The sequence below is a fragment of the Branchiostoma belcheri genome, unplaced genomic scaffold (assembly GCF_001625305.1).
Source record: "Branchiostoma belcheri isolate BF01 breed outbred unplaced genomic scaffold, Haploidv18h27 scaffold6, whole genome shotgun sequence".
NCBI classification, from domain to species: domain Eukaryota; kingdom Metazoa; phylum Chordata; class Leptocardii; order Amphioxiformes; family Branchiostomatidae; genus Branchiostoma; species Branchiostoma belcheri.
The window spans coordinates 1784195-1811952 of NW_017804242.1; the positions used below are offsets into that span (position 1 = coordinate 1784195).

The following is a 27758-nucleotide window of genomic DNA, read 5'->3' on the forward strand; positions in this document are numbered from 1 at the left end:
GCTACGTCCTCAGCCCCAGGGCTAGCATGGGTGCCAGATTGTTGCCAGGGCCAGTGTAAAGGCTAGCTCCTCGGCTAGGGAACTAGCCTTGGTGTCAGAATGTCTCCAGGGCCAGTATACAGGCTACCTCCTCAGTCCCAGAGCTAGCCTGGGTGGCAGACTGTTGCAAGGGACAGTATAAAGGCTAGCTTCCCGGCTTGAGGGCCAGTATACAGACCAGTGAGAAGACTGTTAACAGGGTGTGTATACAGGCTAGCACCTCGGCTCCAGAGCCAATGAAATAATCATCATAGACACCCTTCAGTTAGACACTTAAAAACTCATTGTCTAACCGGGGACTTGCCTGTGTATTGGCCTGAGCTGGCACCCAAGCTATGAACCACTCCCCTTTGCGAGAATAATTAGGTCATAACAACCACCAAAGCGGTCCATCCACTTTTCCAGAGTTGTCTGTCTGGTTCTTCGAGTCACCACTTCTCCTCAAAACAGTATTTCAACCACACAAGGCAAGCACGTCGTTACAACTATTGTTCACGGGTACGTGTCTTTTGTTGTTAGTTTTGTCATCCTCAAGTGAATTGAAGCATGATACTTTTCAAGTAACTACTTGTGCATTGCGGCGTCGCTACAGCTTGCGTTTATAGCCAACCGCACCGTGTAAAATATCCTGTAAGAAAGCACACCCGTGGAAGCCATTTTTAATTGATGCCCCGTATATTAGGTACCAAAATGTAGCTGGCTAAGGCATTGAAACGTCAGCACTTCAGGTGAGAGAATTGGTTATGTAAAAGAAAACTCCTGTATCCTAGGCCTTGTATATATTTTACATCAGCTGTTTCTCTTCGATGCAGTTACCTCTAGCTCTATGAAGCAATCTTTTGTGCAAACTTCGTGTACTTTGTAGTTTTTGCAGTCTGATCTCTTATCATTTTTGACAGATTGATATGATAGCATGTGTGTAATCTGATGTATGAATATTGACAACAAAGCGTCCGTTTGAATTGGGCAACTCCGATATCAGAGAACTCGGCCCCTGGGACAACTCGGCCCCTGGCCTTGCAGGACAACTCGGCATCAAGCCCAGGACAGCTCGGCGCCATACTTTCGCAACAAATTATCAGCATTTTGGCAAAAATGTCCTTTTTATCGATCTAGGGGCCCCCTGATTCCACTTGTAACTTTTTTGTTTACTGAGGCAGGTGTTCTTTTAGCGATGACGGATTGGGGGTGCTCCGGTAGCGGGGCCATTCGCAATGTCGGCCCGCCGAGTTCACCCGAGTACTTAAGTAAATTCTAAAGCGTGACAGTCCCAGAAACTGCTTGACTAGAAATAGAAACTGCACAGCCACAGACACAGGAACATCAAGTGTCTACTGGCAGAATGACTGCATGGTCATCATCGGCCGATTCCCCGTCCTCGTGTATGGTGTCGACCATTTTGGCCACGAAAAACTCGTGAAAGCCTAACAAAAGTTGGAGTTTAAACATCACTCCGCCGCTGACCCCGTGAAAGATAACTTTATTGCGCAACAATTGTACAGTGTACAAAGTATGGCATCTACTAACTTAAGCAAGTACATGTCAACTACAATTTTCATAAGGCTAACCTAATACAAAAGTGGGTGGCTAGTATGAGATATGTATCAACTTATACAATCGTTGGAGGAGTTTCTAATATCCATACAGTCTTTAATATGGGTCCTGTGGTCTGGGCGCCATTTTGAAAACGCCATTTTGGTGTGTTGGCACGTGGAACGTGTTAAAAAAACTGAAAATGATCTTAGTTGGGACCCCCTGGTGGCTTTATGGGTACTCTGGGGGACCTTCTGGTTTGGGTATGTTCTGGACGTCAGGATTTTTGGGGCGGCAGATAACTCTTGTGTTCAGAACGAAGTGACATAAGTTTTAGCTTCTTGTTCAGAAACTGCATAAAAATCACCAAAGCGGTCCATCCACTTTTTACTACTAGTGGTGTCTGTCTTGCCGTTCTCTACAGAAGAGTGTGGGACGTTAATTAAAGGACGCTTAAAGGACAAGCACGTCTTTACGACTGGTTCACATGAACGTCTTTAAGCTTTGATTAGTGCCCATTGCTTCAAATATCCTCCAGAAAAGTTCAACGGGTCAAACCATTTTGAATTTATAACCCATATATTATGTAGCAAATATAGCTAGCTAAAACCTTGTACGTGATTATGTCAGGTTAAAAAAAATTCGACTTATAATCGGCGATTCTACCGGTAGATCAAAGTAGCACGTCCACATTTCTAGTATTGTCTATCTTTCCTCCAGTTGAAATAAAGTGGGCGTATATAAAGAAAGAAAGACTGAACATTGCGTCGGTGGCGTCGGTGGCGCAACGGTTAGAGCGTTGGACTCGGAACCGAGAGGTCCCGGGTTCGATACTCACCGTGGCCCGACGTTGTGCCCTTGGGAAAGGCACTTTACACGACTTCCCCACCTATACGGTGGAGTGACGCCCACCGAGCCTCTTAGGCTAATCTGTCTGTCAAGGTGCCAAAAAACACCTTACGGATTTGGTGCGCCGATGTGACAACATCTCACATCTGCCAATGAGAGCCGTAAAATTTATTTTATTACTGAACATTGCACGATCAGACCCGTGGGCGGCAGGCAAACCTAGGGTACTTGCTTGCCTGAGTATGATAAGATAAGATACCTGTAATCATCCATGAGTCATCCTCACGTGAAGTTACTATTCCTGTGCGTCAAAGTTTGCCGGATATGCAAAAAAAGTATGCCTCTGTTTAATTAAGCTCAAGAGGCTCAAGGAATGTTGAATGGGCAGAGCGCACGTTTCTTCTTGACACTTCTGTACGTTTCTTTCTTCGAGTTCGAGCCTTTGTTTAAGGCGAGGGGGTTTGGTAGGGGTTCACCCCGTCATTTTGAGAATCCTCGTTTCTTCTGGCTGGGACACTTTTGTACCTTTGTTTGTTCGTTCGAGGCTTCGTGTCATGAAATACTCAGATTGGCCTTCTGACAGCTTTTCATCACAAGGGAAGACAAACTCGGGGACTTATTTTCCGGATACATGGGAAAGCAGACTTTGGTAGTGCTATAAGTTTGCGGTGGTAGTACATTGGTAATATCACGTAATTGTGACTGTGTCCAAAATTCCCGCAAAGTTTGACCTCCAAACTTTTGGATCTCGATCGTTAGTTGTGTTGTAGTTTGTTGGGTCCTGGAAAAGGTTGATTGGAGGTTAAGAAAGTGGACCTGATTATAATTCAACAAGCAGAGGAAGCACACTCATCGATGCCTGTCCTTGGATATCAACCTCTGAAGTACTCCTAAGAGTAGCCTCCGTCGGAAGTTATTGCCTTTTTCAGCGTACACGTACATGTAGCACCAAGAAGCCCACCAGCTCTTACCCTAGGTGCTTGATTGACCATAAGGCCATGTTGATTTGATTATATGGATGACATCCGCGCGCGCATGAATTTTCGGCCGTTTCAAAAAAAAAAAGTTTTCAGCCATACTGTAAATCGTACAAAACAGAACAAAAATATATCGTAAGTTACAAAAAATAAGTAAAAACTATACCAATGTCGTAGAATGCCAAAATCAAACGAAAAAAGGCAAAATTGTAAGGAAATGAACTTGAAGATTAGATTATTCGCAAAACCATATTCTGTCCCATTTGTTCAACCCTCAAGACCACGTAGATTTCATAATGAAAACAACTTACTTTTTTTTGCAAAACTTTTTTTTTATTCGCACGGCTTGCATCAGTTTTGGGGCCCCCCGGAGGATGTCATCCATATAATCAAATCAACATGGCCTAATCATAAGTGCCTCTTCTGCGAATAGTCAAGGGCCAAGCGCGCAGATATTGTTAATTATCCAGAACCTTGCTTGTCCAGTTCTATGCCTGAATAGGTTAGGGTTGCTTACGGATCTGGATGGTCTCCGTGTGTCCAAAAAACGTAGATTTGCCCCGGCCCCGTATCCTGCACGATGTAAGGACTTAAAAGACAACAACTGCCTATCAATAAAACAATGTAACAAAGCAATACAGACAGACAGAAGTTGAAGTGTAGTCACAGAGCATGTCAAAGTGCACGTTAAACAGGCAATCACAGACCGCATTGGAAAAAAAACACTTCAGTATCCCAATTAATTTGGTTTGGTTTATTATTTTGGTTTATTAAGATGCCCTTTAGCCCCATGAGGGGCTAATCTTCCAGGGCTTCTTAATTCATCATGCATAAAAAAAATGTAACAAAGCAATACAGATAGACAGAAGTTGAAGTGTGGTCAAAGTGCACGTTAAACAGGCAATCACAGACCGACTTGCAAGCTGGCAAACTTTCCAAGTAAAAGATTGATGTTACTCCATTCTTTTTGTCTTTAATGGATGAACTCCAAGCGTTCCAGCACAGACACAAGACTTGCAAACTTTCCAAGTAAAAAGATCGATGTTTAGTTACTCTATTCTTTCTGTCTGTAATGGATGTACAGACAATGATGGAACAATGCTTAAGGTATTATACGATGAATTCAACCCTTTTGGCCTGCATCGGAAAAAAACACTTCAGTATCCCAATTAATTTGGTTTGGTTTATTATTTTGGTTTAATAAGATGCCCTTTAGCCCCACGAGGGGCTGATCTTTCAGGGCTTCTTAATTCATCATGAATAAAAACGACGGATCTGGTATCTACATTGATATGGAGACCAGGAAGAAAGAAACAGCGGTGATGTACATGTATATTCAGGACATGGTTTCCCTCCAAATGTTTGTGAATTAATTAGATCTCATAAGACATGCTGAAGAGAGGGCAGCTTACTCATTTCGATAAGGGATTGCATATCAAGTTGGGTTATTTTTGCCGGGGACACGCTTGCGCCATGGAGGCTTTAGCTCCTTGCTTGCACAGTGTCATTTTGTAAGAAAAAAAATCTCGACTACTCTGTGCGACAACCAAGGAGACCAGGAATCAGACCTGAGGTTTGAAGTTGAGAAAAATATTCGTCATCGACCTCTGATAAACAACGATCTAGATTTTGCGGACGACATAGCTTTAGGAAAGCTTAAAGCAGTCACGGATATTCGTATTCCGAATGGAGCTAGATTGAAGCTTCAGAAGTGGGTCTACATCTTTTAAGATGCAAAAATGCCAAGAAAACAAAACTGGTGGCCTCGAACAGAAAGCCCCATTTTCCATCAAACGGTGACCAAGTAAAGGAAGTCATGAACTTCAAATACTTAGGCTACAACATAGAAAACTCAGATAAGGACTTTAAAGTTGGGAAGGCTCTGTCCTTGAGTAGACTTTGCCATAAACCATGGCAAATATGGTAATCTGGTTACGTAAAATAAAATATAAGTTAAACTTTTCATCGCCATTGTAGAATACATTCTGTTTATGGCAGTGAAACATGGGCCACAAAGTCTTGGATGACGTCTTTGGGTGTGCCATACGGATGCTTTGGGTGCACTTCAACATTTCTTGGGAGCGACAGCTCACTAATGAACTGTTATATAAGGACTTGACATTAGTTACAGATCGAGAAAGAAGCTTAAGGTCGCTCAGAATGAAGCTCTGTGCTCACTGCATCGGGCACTCCGGAGTAATTATATCCAAGTCGGTCCACTGGGAGCCTGGAAAGGGCAGACAGAGTCGGGGGAAGCCAAAAGTCACCTTCGTAGACAACCTAATGGCCGACACAGACATGTTTGAAGTGAACTAGGTTAAGTCTCTAATGGAAGATGTAGGCGCAGGACACGTCACTTTCGAGTTTGGTTCGTGCGGGTGCTTGACATAATTAAGTAAAGAGTAAAAAGGGTAAGACACCAATTTACCATAGAGAAGAAAAACTCACAAGACCAAGGGTACTGTGTAACTCACCACGCGCGGATGCCCTACGTTTGCCCACGTTTTTGCACGTAGACAGAACGTAGAAGCACGTACGGCGGGTTGTGACCGTCGCTTAAGGAAGCAACCGAGACACCAGAACAAGAGGCACAAAGATGTGAAAAAACATCCAAGCCAGAAAGCTCAGACAAGAGTAAGATATATAGACAAGACTAAAGACCAATGACTAAAGCTTCCAAGACGAAGAACATTGTATAGAACTAAGAAAGCAACTAAGACATCCGCGCAAAAGGTACAAAGTAACATAGTGCCTAGTTTGAAACGAAGTGTTGAATTACAAGTTCTGACCTTCAGACGACATGAGCGATAGAAGGTCTAGGCTTACCAAAGTACGGCGTGACTAACTTGGAGGATAAAGTTCTTGACCTTGTCCGTTCCAATCTTTTACGCTGGCGATCTTCCAAGAAAAAGTTAAGTAGAATTTCCAGTTATTCAACAGGTTAACTGCAGTGTGACGCAACATATCTAAGGAAAATGCACATGACCTTGCCTGCTCCAATCCAAGGCTCGCGGTTTTCCAGGAATAAGATTAGTAGAATTCTCAGAAAATATCCCTGTGGGCCAGAAAGAAACGAGGGATTAACAATCACGTTTTCTTGGAGCTGGACAGTCTTCGCATATCCAAGAACGTAGACTTGCCCCAGGCTCATATCCTGCAAGATGCAAAAGTAGGATTTAAAAGACCAGAACTGCCTGGGAACAAAACATGGTAACAAAGCAATACAGATAGACAGCAGTTGAAGTGTGGTCACAGAGCATGTCAAAGTGCGGGTTGAACCTGTAATCACAGACCAACTTGCAAACTTTCGAAGTAAAAAGATCGATGTTTAGTTACTCTATTCTTTCTGTCTGTAATGGATGCACAGACAATGATGGAACAATGCTTAAGGTATCATAAAATAGATTTAACCCTTTTGGCCTGCATTGAAAAAAAAACACGTGAGTTTCCCAATTAATTCATCATGCATAAAAACGACGGATCTGATATTTACATCGATATTGAGACCAGGGAGAAAGAAACGGTGGTGATAATAGGTCTGATAGCCAGGCTAGTATGACGCCGCTTATCCTATGAAAACGCACATGACCTTGCCTGCTCCAATCCAAGGCTCGCGGTTTTCCAGGAATAAGATTAGTAGAATTCTCAGAAAATATCCTTGGGCCAGAAGGAGCGAGGGATTAACAATCACGTTTTGATGGAGCTGACTAAAGCAGGTAATTATAACCAGCACATGTATGCATGTGTATGCTTACTGCCATTATTTCCAGATTGATGCACTCATTGTCGTGTGACTTATGAGGCTTAGTAAAGGATTTCTGATTGAGTGGATGTTATACGTTATTAGCTGCTTAGCACTCAGCATTTGGGAAAGAGTATTGGAGTTAAGCCTCGGTCACAACCCGCCGTACGTGCTTTGTCCGTACGTTTTTTGGGAGGCTACGTCTGCTACTTTTTTTCTGAAAACGTGGGGAAGGAGTGGGTGCGTTTTCGTAGGTGTAACTTTAACGTGCAATTCAAAAGTGCTTCTCCAGGTGGGGTGAATACTAGGTGATTTCGTGACCTATTGTATCTTGTATTTTATTTCATCACAAAAGAGAACACCCACGACAGGAATAGGGCACGATACAAAATTGAAAGCAAATTGAAAAACTGTGTCTGCTACGTTTGGCACAGCATCTTGCTTGGACACAGTGGGATACCGGCTATTCGTCCAGCATCAAAACATCATGAGAAATAATTTCAATAATTTACTTGCACGTTATTTTCTTGTTTAGACAGTACAGATGATATCTCAGAATAATAGATGAACATTTGTGTTGCGTGATAACGCCATTTTTGAGACGCCCCCGGCCCATTGCATGGTTGGATGCACGAGTTCTCTTTCATGTTACAGTATTGGCTATGTTGGACGCTTATGGGTAATTTAGTGCTATCTCTACTGCACTGAGAAATTGCCCATGCAGTCAAACCTAATTGCAGTTCTGAGTAGGATCGGAAGGAGGCGATGTTGCACTAGACGATGACTTCAGAGTCTAGGGTTTGGGTTCGAATACCCGGCAGGCCCCAGAGTTGTGTCCTTGGGAAATTATCCACAGGCAGATCTTTCTGTGGCCTAGGGACAGCGTATCCAATTGCCAATGTTGGATTAAATGGATACTGCCTTGCCACCGAAAGATCAGACTTGAGATTACTTTGAAAAGGCACTTTACACCTATTTACACAAACGGTCTGGGCTCTGTCCTTGGTGCTGAAAGACGTCTGTCTTGGTTGTTGTGACACCTTATGCCACGGTGCAGTCATGGTTACGCAGCAATGCCTACTGTATATTCATCTATTTTCTTGTGGATTCAGAGCTTCATTGTGGCACGCATGGGACACCCCCGGAATGCTGTAATGAAACAGTCCGGTTCTGATGTATGATTTTCCGGATGACCGCCCCGCCCGGTACATGCAGCAGCGACTCTCCCTTGGGGAGTACCGCTGATCTACACCGCTAACAACGCGGGGTTGAATAGTAAAAATAAATTTACCAAGGGAGTTAGGCCGCTTCCCTGGCTTATTATTATTGACCATCGGGCTATTTTTGCCCAATTCTAGTATTTCTACTATTCATAAACCCTTTCCACTAGAGGCTGAGAGAGCATAGGTTTGGCAAATTTGAGATCGCTCAACGAATTTTAAAAATTTGTTCTTACGTTTTCCATATCAAGTTGTCTGTTAAGTCATACTTTTGCATCTTGCATCATATTGCAATAATGACGCAAACAGTCACACAAATCCAATTTTGGCCTCTCAGCGCCTGCCGTCAGCTGAAAAGGGGCCTTTAGGCCTGGTGGAGGCTAAACGACTTTTCCCCCGGGGAGTAAACCTAGCCTCCACCAGGCCAGGCCTTCCTACGGGGTTATTGATAAGTGAGATTCGGCAAAAATAGAGTCAATAATTGGCCAGGAGAGTCAGGGTAAAATTCCCCCTGGAACTGCGCGGGGAAATGAACTCAATAGTGGCCAAACTCCCCAGGCAAATTATCCTCAGTATTCGGCTAAATCTTGACTATTTTTCAAACCATGACGTTCGTTCCGTGTAGGCATAGAGTACACCCGTGACTAGCGTCGGGGTGTGCGTGTGATTCAACCCGCGCACGACAATGTACTCTCCAAGCAGCGGTTTGGGCTGCCTTTGGCTTATTCTTGGCGTTAATTTATACTTTTTTCTCAGGCTTTCACAAAAAAAAAGATACCGGTACAAAACAGACCAAGAAAAAAGCCTAAAACACGCCAAAAATATAGTCTCCTGTGCAGGCTCCGGGCGTTTGGGAGGAAGTTTTGATACTGCGTTTTGAGTTGACGTTTTTAACGCGTTCTTTTAATTGCCGGCCATCCTACAACCAGCCGCGAGAGAAGGTTTCCATCCGCCCACGGCAATTAAAAGAACGCTTTAAAAACTCTACAAAACGCAGTATCAAAACTCCCACACACCCGGAGCCTGCACAGGAGACTATATTTCTGGCGTGTTTTAGGTTTTTTTCTTGGTCCTTTTTGTACCGGTATCTTTTTTTGTGAAAGCCCGAGAAAGAAACAAAACGCAGTATCAAATCTCCCATCCGCCCGAAGCCTGCACAGGAGGCTACCAAAACTAAAGCCAAAGCCCAAACCGGTGCTTGAAGAGTGCGACAATGTAATGTCCGGGCGGGGAGCGGAAACAACCCGCTAACGAGCTTTACATTGACGTCAACTGGGCAATTTGAGCAGGCCGGGGAACGGCGGCGAATTTCGGGCACACGTCACCGCCCGTCACGGCGGCATGGTACTGACGTCGCCGTCTGTAAAAAACCCGCTCATTATGCAGAACGCGGGACTATTCAATGACATGCATTATCCTCGGCCTTCAAACAAGAAGCCAAACCTCATAATAGAATAGGAAACGCAGTAATTATATAACTTGATCAGACAGTAGTTAGTTGTACGTCCCCTGTTGCTTTATTTAACGTCTTTGAACATGTGCTTGCAATTAGCCTTCAGAAATGATTTTACAAATATATTCTACATATGTCCAGATAGACAAAGGCACTCGAAGTTCTTATTCTATGGGGATCGCAAAAGGAATAAACCTTAAATTTACCCTTTATTTCAGACTTTGAAAAACTGCGGAGATAGCAAACGACAAACTGTTGACAATCTTCACAGCGTATCTCTTATTTGTGGTAAAAAAAGAACTGCCCCGCCAGAAAATGGTTGGATCCACTTCTAAGATTTCAAGCCATCGCTTCTGTGCGTTTCCGGCCCTTTATGATCACAGTCGATAGCTGTTCAAATAACGCACCGTGAAAAACACACACAGCTACACCGTTCGACTCGCGCTGGATATTAATCTTACTCGTATTTCCACACAAACCTGGAGCAAACATATGTTACGGTAGAAAGCCCAGGACCGCTGATTTCGTATCGTCAGCGCAAGGCTAGAGCGGTTGGTATCTCCCACCCATTGCGCGCGCCCGCCGACGACTCGATTATAGTGTTAAAGAGGAACTGATCTTTGCATTTTAACGCTGCAGCTCGTCTCAGCGGGGATATTCGGAGGCCTGTCTCGGCGATGGCGGGTGCGCGGTACGGCTGGTGGCTGGGCCTGGCGCTGATTGTGACGGTCTGGGGGGCTCCGGGGCGCTCCCAGAAGTGGCTAGAAGACCTGGATGCTCCCATGTATCGACGGGACCGTCACCAAGATGTCGTGGACGTCAGGATGCCCGGCGTTCGTCCGGAAAAGGTAAGGTAGAAAGGGGAAGTGTTAGCACATGTTGCGCATTTACTTTCCAACCGCGCCCGTATTCATATTGACTCAACGTTAAAAGGTATTGAGTGTATCGTGCAGGCGTTATATTGAAGGTAGTAAAATCCGTGGTAACGGCTTTTCCCACTAAAATGTGTCGGCGTTTTTGTCGGTCATCAATTCAGATTAAAATAATGATAAATATACATAAATTTGCTTAGCGTAAAATATGCCGCCGTATGATTGATTGCAAATGTTTGGCAGCCTTGAATCTGTATGATTCCTTCTGTATCTACGATAAGTGTGATTGCTTCTCGCGGTAAATTCCGTGTGTTGTTTCAATATTTCATTGTAAATTCAGTAAATGTTTTGGCGTTATTCATGGATGTATGCGAATGTCCAATTAATGTCACAGGGCATGCGACATCAGCAACGCTGCATGGGCGACCTTTGTCTTGCCGCTGCAATTTCAATAAAATATAGAATGAAACAAGATTCAATATAATATCATACATGTAATAAAAGATACTGTGCTAGCAACAGTTTGCGCCGATGAGACTTCGAAACTGTTGCCCGAATGGTTCACGTTCTCTATCCACGAGCAAGTAACACTAGTGTAGTATCCGTGTCGACTCCGATTTCATATTCATAAATTTCCACCCGCACGAAAAACGCCCCCGCTAAACGGAGTAAATTTCCTTTAATGCTAGTCGCAACCGCGGGAAACATCCTGGAGTCTTTCATCTTCTGGTACTGAGTACACGGTTAAGGGGGCTGTTCTTACATCTAACCCGCTGGGACGGTATATGCAGGTGGACTAGCTAGTGTCCATGCTTTATTTGCATGCCCTATTTAGCTATTCCGCGGCAATATTTACAAACTACACCCGCATCTGTGAGACAAAATGGCGCCAGATATTACCACGTCAAAGCGATTCTCCCTACCAGTAAATTTCCCCTAACACGACTCTTCCATCTTGCTAAATGTTGTTCCCGCATATACATAGTCAACGTCAATAGCACTTACAAAATATAAACCTTCCCTCCGAGGAAGCAAATGTAATGAACAAGCCCGTATTCTCTGATTAACAGAATTGAAGCCAGGGCGAACCTACCATCTACGGGAGCACAGGGACCATCGAGTGACGGTCGTGCATGATAAACTACCATCAACTGGTGCCACAAAATTCATCAGCAATAGTCTTTATTTATTCAGTCTTCAAAACATCTGAGTAGCCCTTGCAACAATTTGTTGATTTTTGGGGGGATTTGGGCTACATAATAGAATTAACGATATAAGTGGAAATTAACACAAATAAAACCATAACAATAATGAATATGTACAGCATGTACAAATAACGAAACCTAAGCATTTAAACAAAACCATATCAACTTGTTCAACATCCAAACTCACGTACACATGCAGAATACTAGTAACACTCGCAAAGTAAACGCCCAAGACGCCATATGTTTCAAACTACCCTCAATGAACGTTGTTTACAAAACTGTATTTTTAATGGCTATCAAAGACGTGTGTTTGGCGTGCGATTCGTATTTTGCTCCATACAAAAAGGACCATATCTGAGATGTATGTCTCCAGCCTACAGATCTCCCTTTAGCTAAGCCCATTAACAGGTGTTCATAAGCTGCATTAAGGCGAGGATTCCTCTTTCAGCGATCAATAATAACCAGTCAATACAACACGTCTCAGAGGTGGTCATTGAATTACACACAGTCCCCCGTTTTCGCTGGAGGCCTCGACCTGGCCTGTACCAGGCACCGCGGATCGCCAGAAAAATAGTAGAAATTGGCCGAGATAAAGGAATAATATACCAGGGGAGGAAGCTGACCAGAGAAGATCCAATTCGCGACCCACTCCCCTGGTATATTATTCCTTTATTTCGGTCAATTTCTACTATTTTTCCAGCGATCCGCGGTGCCTGGTAGAGGCTAGCTTCGACCGATGAGCGACTAATAGATAAAGAAAGATTTTAAAAACGTTTTGTATGTTTTCTTAGCATACGTTTGTATCGTGCATCATGTTTCAGTGATAAAATCAAGGGTCACACGAATTCGACTCCGGTGGCTCAACGGTCACCTAGTCCTATGTAATGACGATTATTTTCCCATAGCACGACTATTATACATCGATCTAACACAGGAAAAACACGTCGTTTGGCGAAACGGTACAGGGACATTGGTATCTGCATGTATGTATGTAGGCAACATGAAAAGCGTCATCAATCTTTCATAGGGACATTTGAAGCATTTCAAATTATGACAATATTAGATCAATACATAGCAAATTAATGAATTAGTGATGGCACTGCGCGGGATAGACGCCCATGTAAGTAATGCACATATTTCAAGGAAATCAAAGCACATCTATGATTATAAAGTGTAGAAGAAGTCATTACCATTTGAAAAGGCGATGACTCTAATTCGATAAATCAAGTGCAGCGAAAACGTTAATGGTTGTATTTCTGCCTGAATATGTATGCCTCAGTCACTAAAACGTCGTCTTGGGATGGATAAAATTGCTAGTATGTAAAATACGCAATACTCATTGAACAAGCGTTATGAATTTATGATTACAGCGTTTTTCGGCAACTCGAAATTAGTCTTGTATGGCTGCATCGTCGAAAGATATTCCAATAACGCCAGGAAAGAAATTTAATATTCGCTATACCACACAACAACACAATTAAGATCAGGAGCCCTCCTTTCTACCGCCGCTCTCTGGCGCACACAGTGAGCGGTTCTACCTTCAGTTCTTGCAGCTTCTGCAGCCGTGAGGCGCATACACCGACTCACTAAATGGATTAAGGCAATATTTGTGATCTTATCGAATTTTATGAGAGCTCAAAGACGTGTAGCAGCCGCCGTGAATGCCGTATTATCAGTACCGTAATGCACTCTAGGTCCCCTGATGATGCACTCCCACCGAAAATAACATGCTATCAACAGGGTTGTGGATATGTATGAACAGGACGCCGGGGGAGTGTTCGCTTCTTAAGGTGTCCATCTTGTACGTAAGTGGGAAGCATCTCTACGTGTTTACAATCAGAACAAGCCGACACGAAGAGCAGTGATGTACACCATAAACAGGACGGTGTGGGAGTGCTCGGTGCTTGAGGTATACATCTTGTAAGGGGAAACGCCCGCGTTCTCAAAATCATCATTCAAAGTCAAAATCATGTTACCATGAAGGGTAGTGATGTACACTATGAACACTAAAAACAAGATACTGTAGGAGTGTTTAGTTCCATCTTAAGATGTCCATCTTCTAAGGACTTAAGGACTTTGATAACCACCTTAAGGGGAGGGGGCATCCACTTAATAAACCATGTCTCACAACACCCCTATTGCACTAGAGACTGATGATCAACAAAGTTCATTGATGGAGAGTGATCTTTTTGTGTTTTCTTAGTATCACACAAATCCGTCTAGGGGGCCTCAATTTGTGCGTTAAATAGAAATGAAACAGCACTGTCGAGTTTTTTTCCTGAGGTTTGTCTTAAACCTCTGGAATCTAAATAAATCTGTTTCTGTTTTACAGCGTGACTCATACTTCTGCTACAAGTTCAAGGTGCCGCAGGGAGAACCGTCTTACATAGGTAGGTCCTGATTGAGACCCCAGGGTTTACCTCCGTGAAACGGGAGGTATTGCTGCTTCCCGTGTGTCTGTGTGATTGTTTGTCAGTTTGTCTGTGTGTGAGTTATTTCCACCACTTGCTAGTCGCGTCGGGAACACTGGCAGGATGTTAAAAATGACCCTGTTATCGAAGTTATCACATTTCATGTCCTCATGTCTTATTATATAGGTGGAAAAGTAGATGGATAGAATAACCAAAGAATTCACAAAAACTCTTGACAATATTTTACGGAGGTATATCTTACGGAGGTATGAGATCTTTGACTTCTTGCTTCAGACCTATGTATGACTGTAATTGAAATCAATCGTTGAGAGTTGCGTCTACTGGACGTTGAACCAAGTATAGTATAATTTTGTGTCCTTCCCATAAATATAACTCCAAACTTTACATGTCTGCCTGGGTGCCGTTTCAGTGGGGTTCGAGCCGAAGACGGTCGAGCACGCGGCACATCACATGCTGCTGTTCGGGTGCAAGGTCCCCGGCAATGCGGACCAGGACGTCTGGTAACTATCACCTTGTGTACCGTACTGTAATCGTGGTAGGGAAGTATTGTTTTGATCTAATTTATTGAAATTGCAACAGTGCAACGAACGCGGAACAGAGGCAGCTGTTGCTGGTGTTGTGTCCCGCACATAGAAACGAATACTGGACAGACAATACTCATTTTCACTTGAGTCTAGTGGGGAAAGTCGTGTAAAGTGCCTTTCCCAATGGCACATGATCGGTGGCATGTCAGGACTCGAACCCGGGACCTCCACGACCCCAAGTATTGTTTTGGGTGGCTGCGGCGTGGGTTTGTGTGTATGCCTGTCCGAACAGAGGAGGACAGACCTGTCGTAACCCTCACCTTCTACACCATCATATTATCGTAGTTACTTCTGTGTCCGGAAGTATTGTTTTTGGGTGGGTTGGCGGTGGGTTCGTTACTCCTGTGTACGGAAGTATTGTTTTTGGGTGGGTTGGCGGTGGGTTCGTTACTCCTGTGTACGGAAGTATTGTTTTTGGGTGGGTTGGCGGTGGGTTTGTGTGTATGCTTGTTCGAACAGAGGAGGTTGACAGCACGTGGGGGGGGTTGATGGGCAGGATGACGCAGGAAATGGGTGAACTTGAGCGCCACAAAAACTCAAAGTTCCTGGAGGTTGGAAATCGATTCTTGTTAAAAGGATATGGTGGGCGTTATTTTTTGACAGAGCACATTGTCACGAACACAAAACAACTAAATTCTAATATGTAATAAAATAGGAACATAGAAGATTTAACTGGATAGATTTTCTAGATTAGACTGAGCACAATATAATCAAGACAAAATGAACTAAATAGCTATAACCAGGAATGTACTTAACCAAATAGTTAAGAACCATCTGAAAGCTGTAAGAGCACAGAGGCAATTTCCGTTGAGTCCCGATCAAACACTTTTAACAGCACGGCCGGGCTTTAGATCTTTTCATGAGAGGAGTGGGCCATTCTTGATGACACGTGTTCGTGGTTCATGGCACGTAGCGCCCGCAGTGTGGGTGGTTCGGTGGGCGATACCGCAAGATTAGCCGGCGTTTGTTTACCCTCTACATCACACTTCTAGAAGGCAGCACGTCGGAAGAACGTACTGCACCTGCGCGAAACCCGTAATGTATTGTGCATAGTATTTCGGCAGAATGTCTCATATAAGGTTGTATTCGCTCATATAAGGTTAGCATTTCGACAGTAGTTTCCAAATGTTATGTCGGAAAGAATATCCTCTGCAACAGGCAAAATTCTGGTGCAACGTTGACCAAAAACCCAAGAAAAAACGCGAAAATACGGGGTTCTGCGCAGGCGCAGTACGTTCTGCCGACGTGCTCTAGGAGGCCCTTCTACTGACCAAGGCCCATAGAAGCTTGATGGTCAACACCTCCAAGTCAGGAGAATTAAGGGAACATCTTGATGCTGTTGATTTATGCATATGCGGTGACATAGACCGATAATGAATGAATACCTTTATTGTACATTTGTGTTCTACAGAACTAAGTACAGGTCGCATGGGTACAGAACATGAACATAAACATATATACATTACATACATTTGAACATATAGGAGTGTAAATAAATGTCTAATTTCTATTCTTTTCGGCTTCATCTCGCTTAGTAGTGATTGTATGGATATATGGGGCTGTGAGATTACTTAGAGTGGGTTTATAAAAAGTTAAAAGGAATATAAATTTCTCTTTACATATTAATAGTAAGACTGAGAACTGTCTGTTACTTAGTACCATCATGGTGTTGGAGGCTGAACGAAATTTTTCGACGTTTGATGTAGTTTGCTGTCTTTTAAGTCATACTTTCATCATATTGAAATAAAAAAAAATCAAGGATCACTGACAAATCCTATTTTGGTCGCTTAGCGATCACATGTTTAGCGGAAAAGGGCCGTACCGATATGTGATACATCAAAAGACTGACATCTAATAGGGCAGACGTCAGCTATGCCGCTCTTGTTTACACTCTTGGTAATCGCATTAACTTCTCGCATGGGCTAATTGGCAGTGTGTGATCATCTTCAGCACCAACTACCGTGTGTTGCCCCAGAAGAAACCTGCTACGGTGGCCAAGTGGTTACGGGATGGCAAACTGTAGTGTCTTTTCGCCAAAAAGCAGTTACTCAAGCAACTGGATATGATTTTCAAAATCATATCCAGTTGCTTGAGTAACTGCTTTTTGGCGTATCGTATTACCTGGATGTCTAACCTTCATCGACGTATAGTGTCTTTTTCCCAAAGAAATCTGCTCATAGATTAAGTGTGTGAGGCAAACGGCGTTTCCTGGAGTAATTTATCGACAGTAGTAAGTTGTAGTTGGGCTGCATTGCAGTAACGGCACCATCGACCGGGACCGCACCTGATGCCGTGTGTGGGTGTCCAGGCGTGTAATGACTTGGCTCCGGGTTCATGAAAACGTCAAGTCGCGCGAGATAAAGTGAGAATCATCCGTGCAGATGACGTCAGGACAGAGACAACGTCGTCAAGCTAGATTATTCATTTAAATATTGAAGGTTTTCCTTCAGTTCTTAAATTGGAAACTTGGTAGTTGGGAAATGAAAGCACCTCCTTTTCAGATTTTGAAAAAAAAATCAGTTTATTCAGATAAATATAACGCACAGAACAGAAACATACAGAAACATGATCATAGGACATACCAAACAAATTATACATACACCGCCAAAAATTCACCAGGTGTTAGTGATGAAAAGAACATTACGAAATGCTACGATAAAGGCTACATTTTTATATTGCAAGCGCCTTGCTCTTAGTTTCAATTTTTCAAATCCTTTTGTCCTGAAAGCAGGTGCACTGAGGTTCTTTCACAACCTTTGCCACACACACACACACACACCATTACCGGACTGTGTGAGCCGCAAATCGCCCTTAATGGTCGGTCCACACAGGCACACCTGCCCACCGCCCACGGAATGTTACACTGCCTCCTCAACCAATGCATTTTCATGGCGGCAACACAAAAAATCTGGATGAGAAAACCTTCATATAATCTGGCCATGAGGAAATATGTCTGACATTGTATTTACTGCCTTTTCTGGGCACATTTTCGGACCATCATTTCATACCTGAGGCGTTTGAAATAGCCCAAAAAACAAGCTGTGCGATGAGTAACACCAATACAAGCAACCGTTTATCGACAGCAACAGTTTGCCTCACAGATATCTGTATGCTAGTGAATAGGGTTATTATTTTTTCATATGATCAGAAAATAGACTTTGACAACCCAGTTTCACCAGCCTGAAATCGCTCTGATTGCCTTTAGGTGTCAGTCCACGCAAGAAACACCAGCCCACGGCATGTACACTACACCGCCTCGGCAACCTTAACAGCTCCCGCAATCCCCGTGAATCTGTAATAGAAATTACCCCGTCTTCCGCCATGCAAAATACATGCGATAATTCCCGGTAGTTATGTAGGATGATACGGACCGACGCAAGCTGCCAATTACGCCGTAGGTTACATGTTGTGTGCACGCACCAAATCTGCTCCCATTTCTTTTGATCCGGAACGCGGTTCATGAGAAGAATTTAAAAGAGACATTTTGGACTACGTGTTTGAACGCTGCGACTAAGAATTATATAAGACAGGATACAATTTCGTCGGGTTAAGGTCTGCAGATACAAATTACATGGGGCACAAAATCAATGTTCAAAAATACACACTTGAAGCATTACTGTAAAGATCGCCTGTCTTACCGGTAATCTTCTTCCGTTTTTCTTTGGCATTGATGGACCGCGTTCACCCCTTTGCCAAAGTTCTTATCCCATAAAAGGATTTGGTTCCACAGGCTGGTTGCTAGGCGTGGGCGGCCGTGACGTCTGGTAACTACGCAGGCTGTTAGAACCCAGGGCTACCTGCGTCATAGAGGTCACAAATGTCGGATTACTTATGGCCAAATAAGGCAAAAGTTAGTGAATATATTTTCGGAGAAGAAATCTGGAGTTTGGTTTATCGGTTGGTTGACGGATCTTCGGCTAAAGGCCGGTGTCATCAGAGATAAATATATTCAAAGCAACCTTTTGCAGCAACTGAAGATCGTATCATTCCTCTTCCCTCGAGTATACATGTTATGGCCATGCCTGATTATAGCCAAATCTCACTCTCCAATCAGAGGTAGGCGTCGGCCATTTTTACCGGGATTTCTTATTTTTACAGGTATCTTTTTCTCCAACCCCCAAAAGGGCACTATTACAAAAAGGAAAACCCAATAAAAACACGTCAAAAATAAGCCAAAGCTGCTTGAAGGGTACTAGTAGCCAGATCTCTCTTTCCAGGAAAAATGAAATGCTCAGTGCTAATTCTGCGAACTCTAACTGGTGCGCTTCAAACCAGTAATGTTTCATTAAATCCGCGGGTTTTTGACGCTGCCCTGATGAAAGGCGTGGGTGTAAGCCGAGACCACACCGCCAGGCTGATGCATATTCCCGGTCACGTATGGATGGGTGATTTCCTACACCGATTTTGTGTAGAACGACCGCAGTATTCTATCAACCATTATCGAAACGATACCATACGACAGATCAGAGCGTGCAATCGCGGTGCCTAAAATATCAGTACTGCTCCATCATTGAGAACTTTCAAACAAAGAATACAGTAGTCGAGAAATTTGATTTGCGGACTGATTTTGCGGATTGTGATTTTGGACAAGATATGATTATTATGTTAGGTATTTAGTAATTTATTTTTGTATTAATTTAAATTTTATTTACTTATTTATTGTGTTCCCTTCAACTGGACCTCTGGGAAGAGCGGCTAAGGCCGACAGGGCACTTCCAGTATAAATAAAGGGTATTGATTGATATTGATTGATTGTACATATTTCTTCTGTCGACGAGACTTGCGGAAGTCGCGATACTGGATACAGGCGCTAGGAAAGGCATAGTTTTTTTCGGGAGCGGCGCCAATGAAATTGCCTTACATGGGTTTAGCTCATCACTGATTTGCTCATCAGCAAACCACTCACAAAATCCTCATCACAGATACGGCACCAACTTGTCCAGACAGATGATTAGTAGTCTCCAAAAGGCTAACGACAACCGGGGGTTCAAACACAGGAAAATTTGGCCAAATAGGAGATTAATTGGCCACAAAAAAACGTAGAGTTCAAGGGAAATGAAACCTGGACGGTGGACCCACTACCCTGGCAATCAGACCCTGTTTTTGGAGGATTTGACTCTCCTAACCCCCTTCGGAAGGCCAGGCGGAGGCTAGGTGATTAGGCCGATGACTATAGATGAGTTCAGGTAAAGGTGAAATCCAAAGTCCTCCGGTGACAGAATTACTGATGAGTCAGACATGACAGATCATGGGGTGAGGCTGTTACTCATCGTTCGTTGTTAGTCATCATAATCAGCTTTCCGTTGACAAATGACGGGTTGACTGTAAACTTCAGGATTCATTCCAAACAACGTAAAACGCGGCATCGTGACATGATGGCTAATAAATAACATGGTTCCACTTATTTACCGTGTTATGTCTAGATGATCAATCAGACAACGAATTCACCATAGCCAGGGGATTTCTGTCCATGATTCTTCAACGTGTATTTCATCAAGGCAACAACACGTTAATACCCATAGATATAACAATTTTGTCATCCCACGATCTAATCTAGCTAGTGCGGCAGTTTTACCGGTAATTTTTAGCCCAACTGGCTCCGGTTTGGATTACTAGGCAGTTTCAGATTGACGTGTCTGATGTGAAGCGCTTGCTTCATGGCAACATATAACAGCACATGCTATCAAAGAGATTTGTGAACCTCCGTGTAAGTGTTCTTTTGCAAAGATTGACAACCATTTATGTTTCATAATCTGCATAACCAGTATAAGCACACCTTGGCTGGTTATATTGCAGTGTTATCACTCATGCTTACCTTCATGGTACTGTATATTACTTATGTTTACTGTGATATCGTCATGATCGTTTTTAATCCCATGTTTTTTTATTATGATTTTGTTGTTTTTTAAATATTTATTTTTATTTTTTTTATTTAATCATTTTCACTATAAGAAAAAAATCACATATGTTTATGTTATACTTTATGTCATCTTTATGTTTACATTTGTATTATGTTTTATGAGCAGCGGATTTACATAAGCACAACAAGTGCTTCCTATCCAATGCTCAAAAATCCATGTGAATAAAATAAAATAAATAAAAAATTCACATAGACATAGAGTCTCCCTAATTGACCATAAGCATTAAATGGCTACTATATAAAGTTAAGTACATAAGAATTAAATGACTAGACTAATACATAAAGTAATTTATATAAGTACGCCTAACATTACATTTAATCTCATGTTTATCTCAGGAACTGTGGAGAGATGAGCGGCTCGACCATCCACCCGACCTGCCGTGATGGGGTGCAGGTCCTTTACGCCTGGGCTCATAACGCGCCGTCTCTACAACTGCCGAAAGGTAGGAGGAAAATCTCTGTGTAGACGTTGTCATCCAGTTGTGGTTATGTTACATACAGAAGGGTTTCACCGGTGAAAGACAGCGAAGGCTATCTAAAACGTGTCACATCAACACACTTACAGAACCAGATATGCTACTCGGAACACCTTCAAACTAGACAAACCAAAAACAAACAGCACTAAAAAGCCTTCACATACAGAACTACTGCAGCATGGAACTCTCTACCACATGGGTTGCAAACAGTGGCATCACATGAGAAGTTCAACAAGGCCTACTAAAACACATGAGGGACATGAATAAGTAGAGCACATACGATGTTACACACTTGTTTTTCTTTTAAAATACTATGTAATGTAAATGTATATGTAATTGTACGTGATGTATTATGTATTACATGTATGTACCCTCTCCTGGAAGAATAGCTGCCACCTTCGGGTGGGCAGCTAAAGGAGAGTTTTCCCTCAGTAAACCTCAATAAACCCTTGAGAAAATATACCCTTGGGAGGAGAAACAATCACTGTCACTGTATGAAAATTGTTATTTGCCAATGGCGGTAAATGCCTGCTAAGTCTGGTAATGGTTGCTGTTGGCAGTTGATGATTCAGGCGACCATTGTCGGACTTACCTGGCATGTATCACTGTTGTTTAGGCAACCATTCCCTGACGTGTGTGTTGAAAACATTATCCTGTACATAATTACGCAATAGCTAAAAATAGCTAAAAATAACACCAGTTATTAGATATGCAGGGCTCACTCCACAAAATGTTTGAAATACGGAAACCTATAATAGCGTAGTTTATCGTCTAAAGAAAACATTATATCAGACTTATCTTGCATTGGCAGATCCCTCTTTCCATGCAGTGTACGTGTGTGTACGTTGTCAAGCAGTTGTGGTCATGCTAGAAGGGCTTCTCATCAATGAAAGATAGCGGATGCTATCTGAAACGTCTTACGCTTCAGAAGAATTTATCCAGTTTCTTGACTTGTTTTATTTACGAAATACCCTACGTACATAGATTGTCTAACCTTCATAGACGTAAGAAACATGTATCATTTTGCGGGGTGAAAGTTGTAGAAGAAGTGTTGATGGTATCGTCAGCACCAAGGACATGAACAATTAAGGCCGGACTTCCTGATCGATATTTGCTCCTCCAGTACACAGTCTCCTAGGGCCTTTAGCAGGCAATCTTTCTCAAGCGTGCTCTCTGGTACGTGCTTAATTTAGCGATTGCGAATCTTTCTAGTTTAACAACACACCGCTTCCTTCCTCACAACAGAAGACCCCCCCCCCTTTTCCACGGCAAACGTAGCGATTTCAAGTTCCTTTTTTAATCACAGATGTTTCGCTTGTTAGGTCAGTAATTAGCAAAACCGGACCGCTTTTGCAGCAAAATGACTTGTTGATTAGTACAATGTACGTACGCGGATATATATACATAGTACCCAAGTCTTGTGCTTTGTAAACGTCGTTATATATGTGCATTTTGTATATATACAAAACCGCTCGTATGGTATATTGTACATTATTCAGTCACCAGGGCCAGCCATTTATATTAGCCTTCGGCTGGCTGCACGTCTCCATACAGCCGAACAGATAAATCAGATCCAATCAAATCAGAGTAACGGCCGCGCGGCGACAGATCGGTCCTGTCGGCGACAACGTGTGAGTAGCGACAGCCCCGGAGAAATCCGCGGAGCTTCACGAGATTTGGGCGTCCCCATCTAAATTAGGCATCAGTCCCGCGGGTACTGTATACGCACCAAGCAGAGGTTTGGGTTTGGGGTTATTTTTGGCATGTTTTTAGGCTTTTTTTATCGGGATTTCTCATTTGCACTGAATTTTTTCCCCACCAAACCCCAAACAAATTCCAGTGCAAAAGAGAAACCTCGATAAAAAAGCCTAAAAACACGCCAAAATAACCCCAAACCCAAACCTCTGCTTGGAGAGTAGGTACTGTACTCACTGCAGCATCATACGATCTGTGAGGAGTGATGGTGGAAACTCAGAATGCCTTCGGGCGTCTACGGACGCTTTCATCATATTCCTTGACATCCTTGCGGACGCTTTAGAAGTAGGATAATGTAATAAATGGCGCTAACAAGTACAGATGCGGACTGCCAGATATATACGCTCATAGGCTTGAAGTAGTCAGTGTTGCAACTGTACCACCAGTGTAATGTGGTATCTAAAAAGAGTGATTGGTAGATTTAGGTACGATATCTAAAGTTGAATCCTTTTCCATGAAAGTCAATGATGTCAGACAATAACGTAAGATAACTTTTTCTGACACAAAACAGCTTTAGTCGATGAAGGTTAGAGATCCAGGTATGAGATACACAAGAATGACGAAAAATAGTGGATGCTACTTGATTCGTCTGACATCTTTTCAAAATCTATCCAGTCGTTTGAGTAACTGTTTTCCTATGCAAAACAGCGTAATATTATACAATATGTTCACGACTGGCCCAAGATTACCCTACTGCAGTTTACGATTGTAAGACGTATGGGACCACGTCCTAAGGCCCTTTTCCTACTAGGATAAAATTGTCCAGATCGAGCCGAATTGATGCGCTTTGATCCGGCTTGGATCCTGCTTCGAGCCAGATCGGAGCCGGATCAAAGCGAATCAATTCGGCTCAATCCGAACAACTTTATCCTAGTGGGAATGGGTCCTAAGTCTCGATGTCATTTGTTTTCTCACCACAGATGTCGGCTTCGAAATTGGCGGGAACACAGACATCAAGTACCTGGTGCTGCAGGTGCACTACAATGACGTCAGCAAGTTCAAAGGTCAGTCTATTCAAAACGTTATTACTGATCATTCACGGTGTTAATGTGTATCCAGCTATATTATCATTTTTAGCATCGTCAAGCATGTCATTTGTGACACGCTCATCTTGTAGCCTGCTGTGCAGACTTCTAGCGGAACACTGTTTGTTTTCCAAGAGCTGCTAGAGTGGCGGTTTCTTTTCGGGGGAAGGCTTTATCGTTGGGAGAGCTGTATCCACGGACAGAGTTGCATCTCCTGCGCTAGGCATAACTCAATTTGCCGCATTAGAGAACCTTAGCCAACTAGAAAATCACGCGTCTCAGCGTTTTCCTCTTCCCAACATAAACGCCACTGCTCCAAGAATTCTGCGAAGGAGGCTACACAGTCTTGTCAAATGATGAGTCGGGTTGACTCGAGGCTTGTTCCATTTGCAAGCTTTTATCTATTCGGCTTTTACTATAGCCAAATCCCCGCTCCCAGGGCGCCATCTATCAGTAAGTCACTGAGGAGTTATCATCCTCTAGCATCCATTAACTGTGCCCGCTGCCTGCTGGGGGGTCACTGTTCGCGCTACTGATGCACTTACGCTGCAATACCTCTTCCTTTCCCACAGGGGGCGCAACGGACAATTCTGGGGTCGGCCTCCAAGTGACGGACGTTCCGTAAGTTAAATGATTATTATTATGATTTTTTTTCCATCACGATGACCTGGAGTAGAGATACTTAAGTTGAAAGCTAACTGCTGTCAAGGAAGATTTCATGCCAAGTTTCAAAGTACTGACTATGAAGCACGAAACAAATAGGTAGGCATTACATCAATGTTTAGCTCTGAATTCATGACATATTAGATTTGTCATGAAACATAGATATGCCACTATGTCACCATTGGAATTCTAGACAAGATATTGAAGTATCGAGATAGTCACAAGATTCCCTACAGCCAAATGAGATCTAGGTACTTCGTCTCTGGCAAGATTTCAATTGGCACAGAGTCCCTACGGATGTTACAAAATCACGCAGACGATGTTGTCAAGCTCAACAGACAAAGATGCCGTCCGCGTATTCCAAAGCGTCTTTCATACGCTGTAAGGAAAGGATCACTGTGTCGCTGTTTTTGTCTGAAAGACCATAGCAGGCATTATAAATATATGTATACCAAGGGGCCATGGCCACGGGTAGACTACGACGTTACTCGTACCTCTCACCGGGCCTACTGTGATCCCGGATCTCCATTTTGTCTTCCTTTTGAAACACAGCAGCCCGTGTACGTCATCAGAACGTCACTAGACCATTTGATATGCCGAAATAGCTTCTGAAGATCCGTTCGCCACACAGATGCTTCTGGTAAACATCTAGATTGTACGTGCAGCGTAATTTTGAAGCCGATGTCAGGGTCGATGTTTTATTGCTGTTTTTGTTTTGTTGCAACAGACAGAAGTACCTGGCTGGGGTGTATATTCTCGGGAACGGCGAAGGAACCATCCCTGCACACTCCTCAGGTATCACATGTCAGTCATTTTACAGGGTTCAATTCGTCTTGCTTGATTTTTCTTACAATTAATATGGCATGGGACCATCATTGTATAATTTTTGTCTCATTATTGAAATGAAGAAATTCTGAAAAACTTCCATGTTTAAAGGTAACTTAAGCTGGTTTTGTGCTACAGCGGCGCTTGACACGGCCTGCATGTATCAGGAGGACACTGTTCTTCACCCGTTCGGCTTCAGAACCCACGCTCACAAGCTAGGTAAGTGTTATGATGGAATCTAAGGCGGTTCAAGTTGGCTTAATAGATATCTTGAATAGCACTAACAGCGTTTAGATGTGAAATTGGATTGGGTATTCAGAAATCTACATTTGAAGTTGAGAGTGCAAAGGTGTACTCGTACTACGATACCTCATATTTTTGCAAGAAAAAAAGGGCTTTATGTTGTAATTTGTAACAGTGACGTTGCACTAAAACTGATGTTTTGTTGACTCTTTACAACCGGTGTGCTTCTCTCATTGCGATCATCAGGCACGGTGATCTCCGGGTACCGCATCCGGGACGGACAATGGGAGGAGATCGGCAAGAAAAGTCCGCAGCAGCCGCAGGTTAGTTAGCTCATGGCTTCACGTTGCCACAATCAGTATTCTATATTCTATATTCTATATTCTATATTCTATATTCTATATTCTATATTCTATATTCTATATTCTATATTCTATATTTTGTTTTATTCTATTCTATTGAATTCTATTCTATTCTATTATATAGTGGACAAAGCCATTTCTTGTTATTTTCCATGTTGTTGGATTCAGTACAAAGTTGTACTACGATACCTTATTTGGCTGTGCAAACATTAAGACGTTAACACTAACATGCAAGAAGAGCTTTGTTTTTTTTTCTTACAGTGACACTGAGGTGTCTATATATTCGTGCTACTAAACAGTTCTTTTCGTTCTTCTCTCCCGTTAGATGTTCTACCCTGTAAGCAACAAGGGAATGACCATCAAACGAGGGGACATACTGGTAAGTAGGTTTGATGAAGGTTAGACGTCCAGGTAGAAAATTACGTAATACAAATTAGTTCAAGCAGCTAGATAAATTCACTAAAGAATCAAGCGTTTCAGACAACATTAAGCTGTTTTTCTTTTCGCCACAATTTGTGCAACTGATCTACATTTTTCTACAGTAACTACGTCTGAGTAATTTTCATTTTATTTCTTCACAGGCTGCAAGATGCTCGTACAAGAATAATCTGGACCATGACGTGCGCATAGGGTAAGAAAAAGCGCCAAAATATTCTTACAGAATTATGAAAGATTATTTTTAAAAAATCTAGAAAATTAAAAAAAGATCAAATGTAATGTAAGAAATTTAAGAAATGAAAAAGGATTAGAAAAATAGAATACTAAAAATCATGTAATTAGATAATTAGAAAAAAGATAAAGGAACAAGAAAACAACTTCTTTTCCCCCGACAGGGCCACAGGTGCTGACGAGATGTGTAACTTCTACATCATGTACTACACCACGAGCCGCCAGCCCCTGACGCAGAACGACTGTTGGCGGGAGGACTTCCACTGGGAAAAAGTCTTCAGCAACATCCCCAAAGACGCAGGCTCTCTCTAAAGGTTTCCTTGAAAGACCCAAATATACTGTACCGATGTACATTGATATAGAAGGACGCAACTTTCAATAACGGGATTGAGAAATCTGTTAGATTCTCAAATTATTTAATTACCTTACATTAGATATGAGATCCTCCCGTATCTGTATGCTTCGTTTTTGACGAAGGTGGTGCGTCCGTTTGCACCAGATTCGCGAACCGTTTTGGCGTTGTATAAGAGAAGGAGGTTTCTGCATTATACACTTGGGTGGTACATGGTGTGTGAAGTTGAAGGTACATGGTATGTGCCTTTAACCGTGGGTTAACTCTACACTTTGGCTGTACTTGGGGCCGGCCTTTAGATATAAATGAGGTTAATCTTTTCTCAAGACGCAAGCCTGTGCCTGTATTTGTCTTAACAGCAGAAATGCTGAACTCCAGTATTGAAGTTTATGTTCGTTTATATACGTGGGATAGGGCAGTTACTTATGTTTCTTTGTCATGCTTTTTAAACAAGATTGCATTATAATCAATTTTATTGACTCCAAAGATTGTTAGAGTAGCTGGTTGTACAAAATTGCAAAAGATTGCAAGACTATTAAACGGGAGAGATATTATTCAAGAA

General features: G+C 42.7%; 1 protein-coding gene across 2 annotated transcripts; it reads left to right on the forward strand.

Annotated features, from left to right (window-relative positions):
- The first annotated feature begins 414 nt into the window (after positions 1-414).
- Positions 415-27758, forward strand: LOC109482392 (probable peptidylglycine alpha-hydroxylating monooxygenase 1). 2 transcript variants are annotated; one of them, XM_019785100.1, is made up of 13 exons: positions 415-537; positions 10453-10661; positions 14223-14280; positions 14732-14822; positions 21163-21269; positions 23978-24061; positions 24655-24703; positions 25473-25540; positions 25709-25789; positions 26060-26136; positions 26501-26554; positions 26757-26806; positions 27009-27758. In XM_019785100.1, the coding sequence occupies exons 2-13, from the start codon at positions 10491-10493 to the stop codon at positions 27154-27156; spliced, it is 1038 nt and encodes a 345-aa protein (XP_019640659.1). In that variant the 5' UTR covers positions 415-537; positions 10453-10490; the 3' UTR covers positions 27157-27758. The 2 variants fall into 2 exon arrangements, with proteins under 2 accessions (XP_019640659.1, XP_019640660.1); XM_019785101.1 differs by lacking the exon at positions 415-537 and having other exon boundaries at positions 10195-10661.

What these genes read in the sequence shown, in the direction of transcription:
- LOC109482392 (XM_019785100.1), top strand. Translation starts at nt 10,491, where the DNA reads ATGGCGGGTGCGCGGTACGGCTGGTGGCTGGGCCTGGCGCTGATTGTG. An exon ending in GGGAGAACCGTCTTACATAG is followed by an intron (nt 14,281 to 14,731) that starts GTAGGTCCTGAT and finishes GTGCCGTTTCAG; the next exon opens with TGGGGTTCGAGCCGAAGACG. An exon ending in CATCCCTGCACACTCCTCAG is followed by an intron (nt 25,541 to 25,708) that starts GTATCACATGTC and finishes TTTGTGCTACAG; the next exon opens with CGGCGCTTGACACGGCCTGC.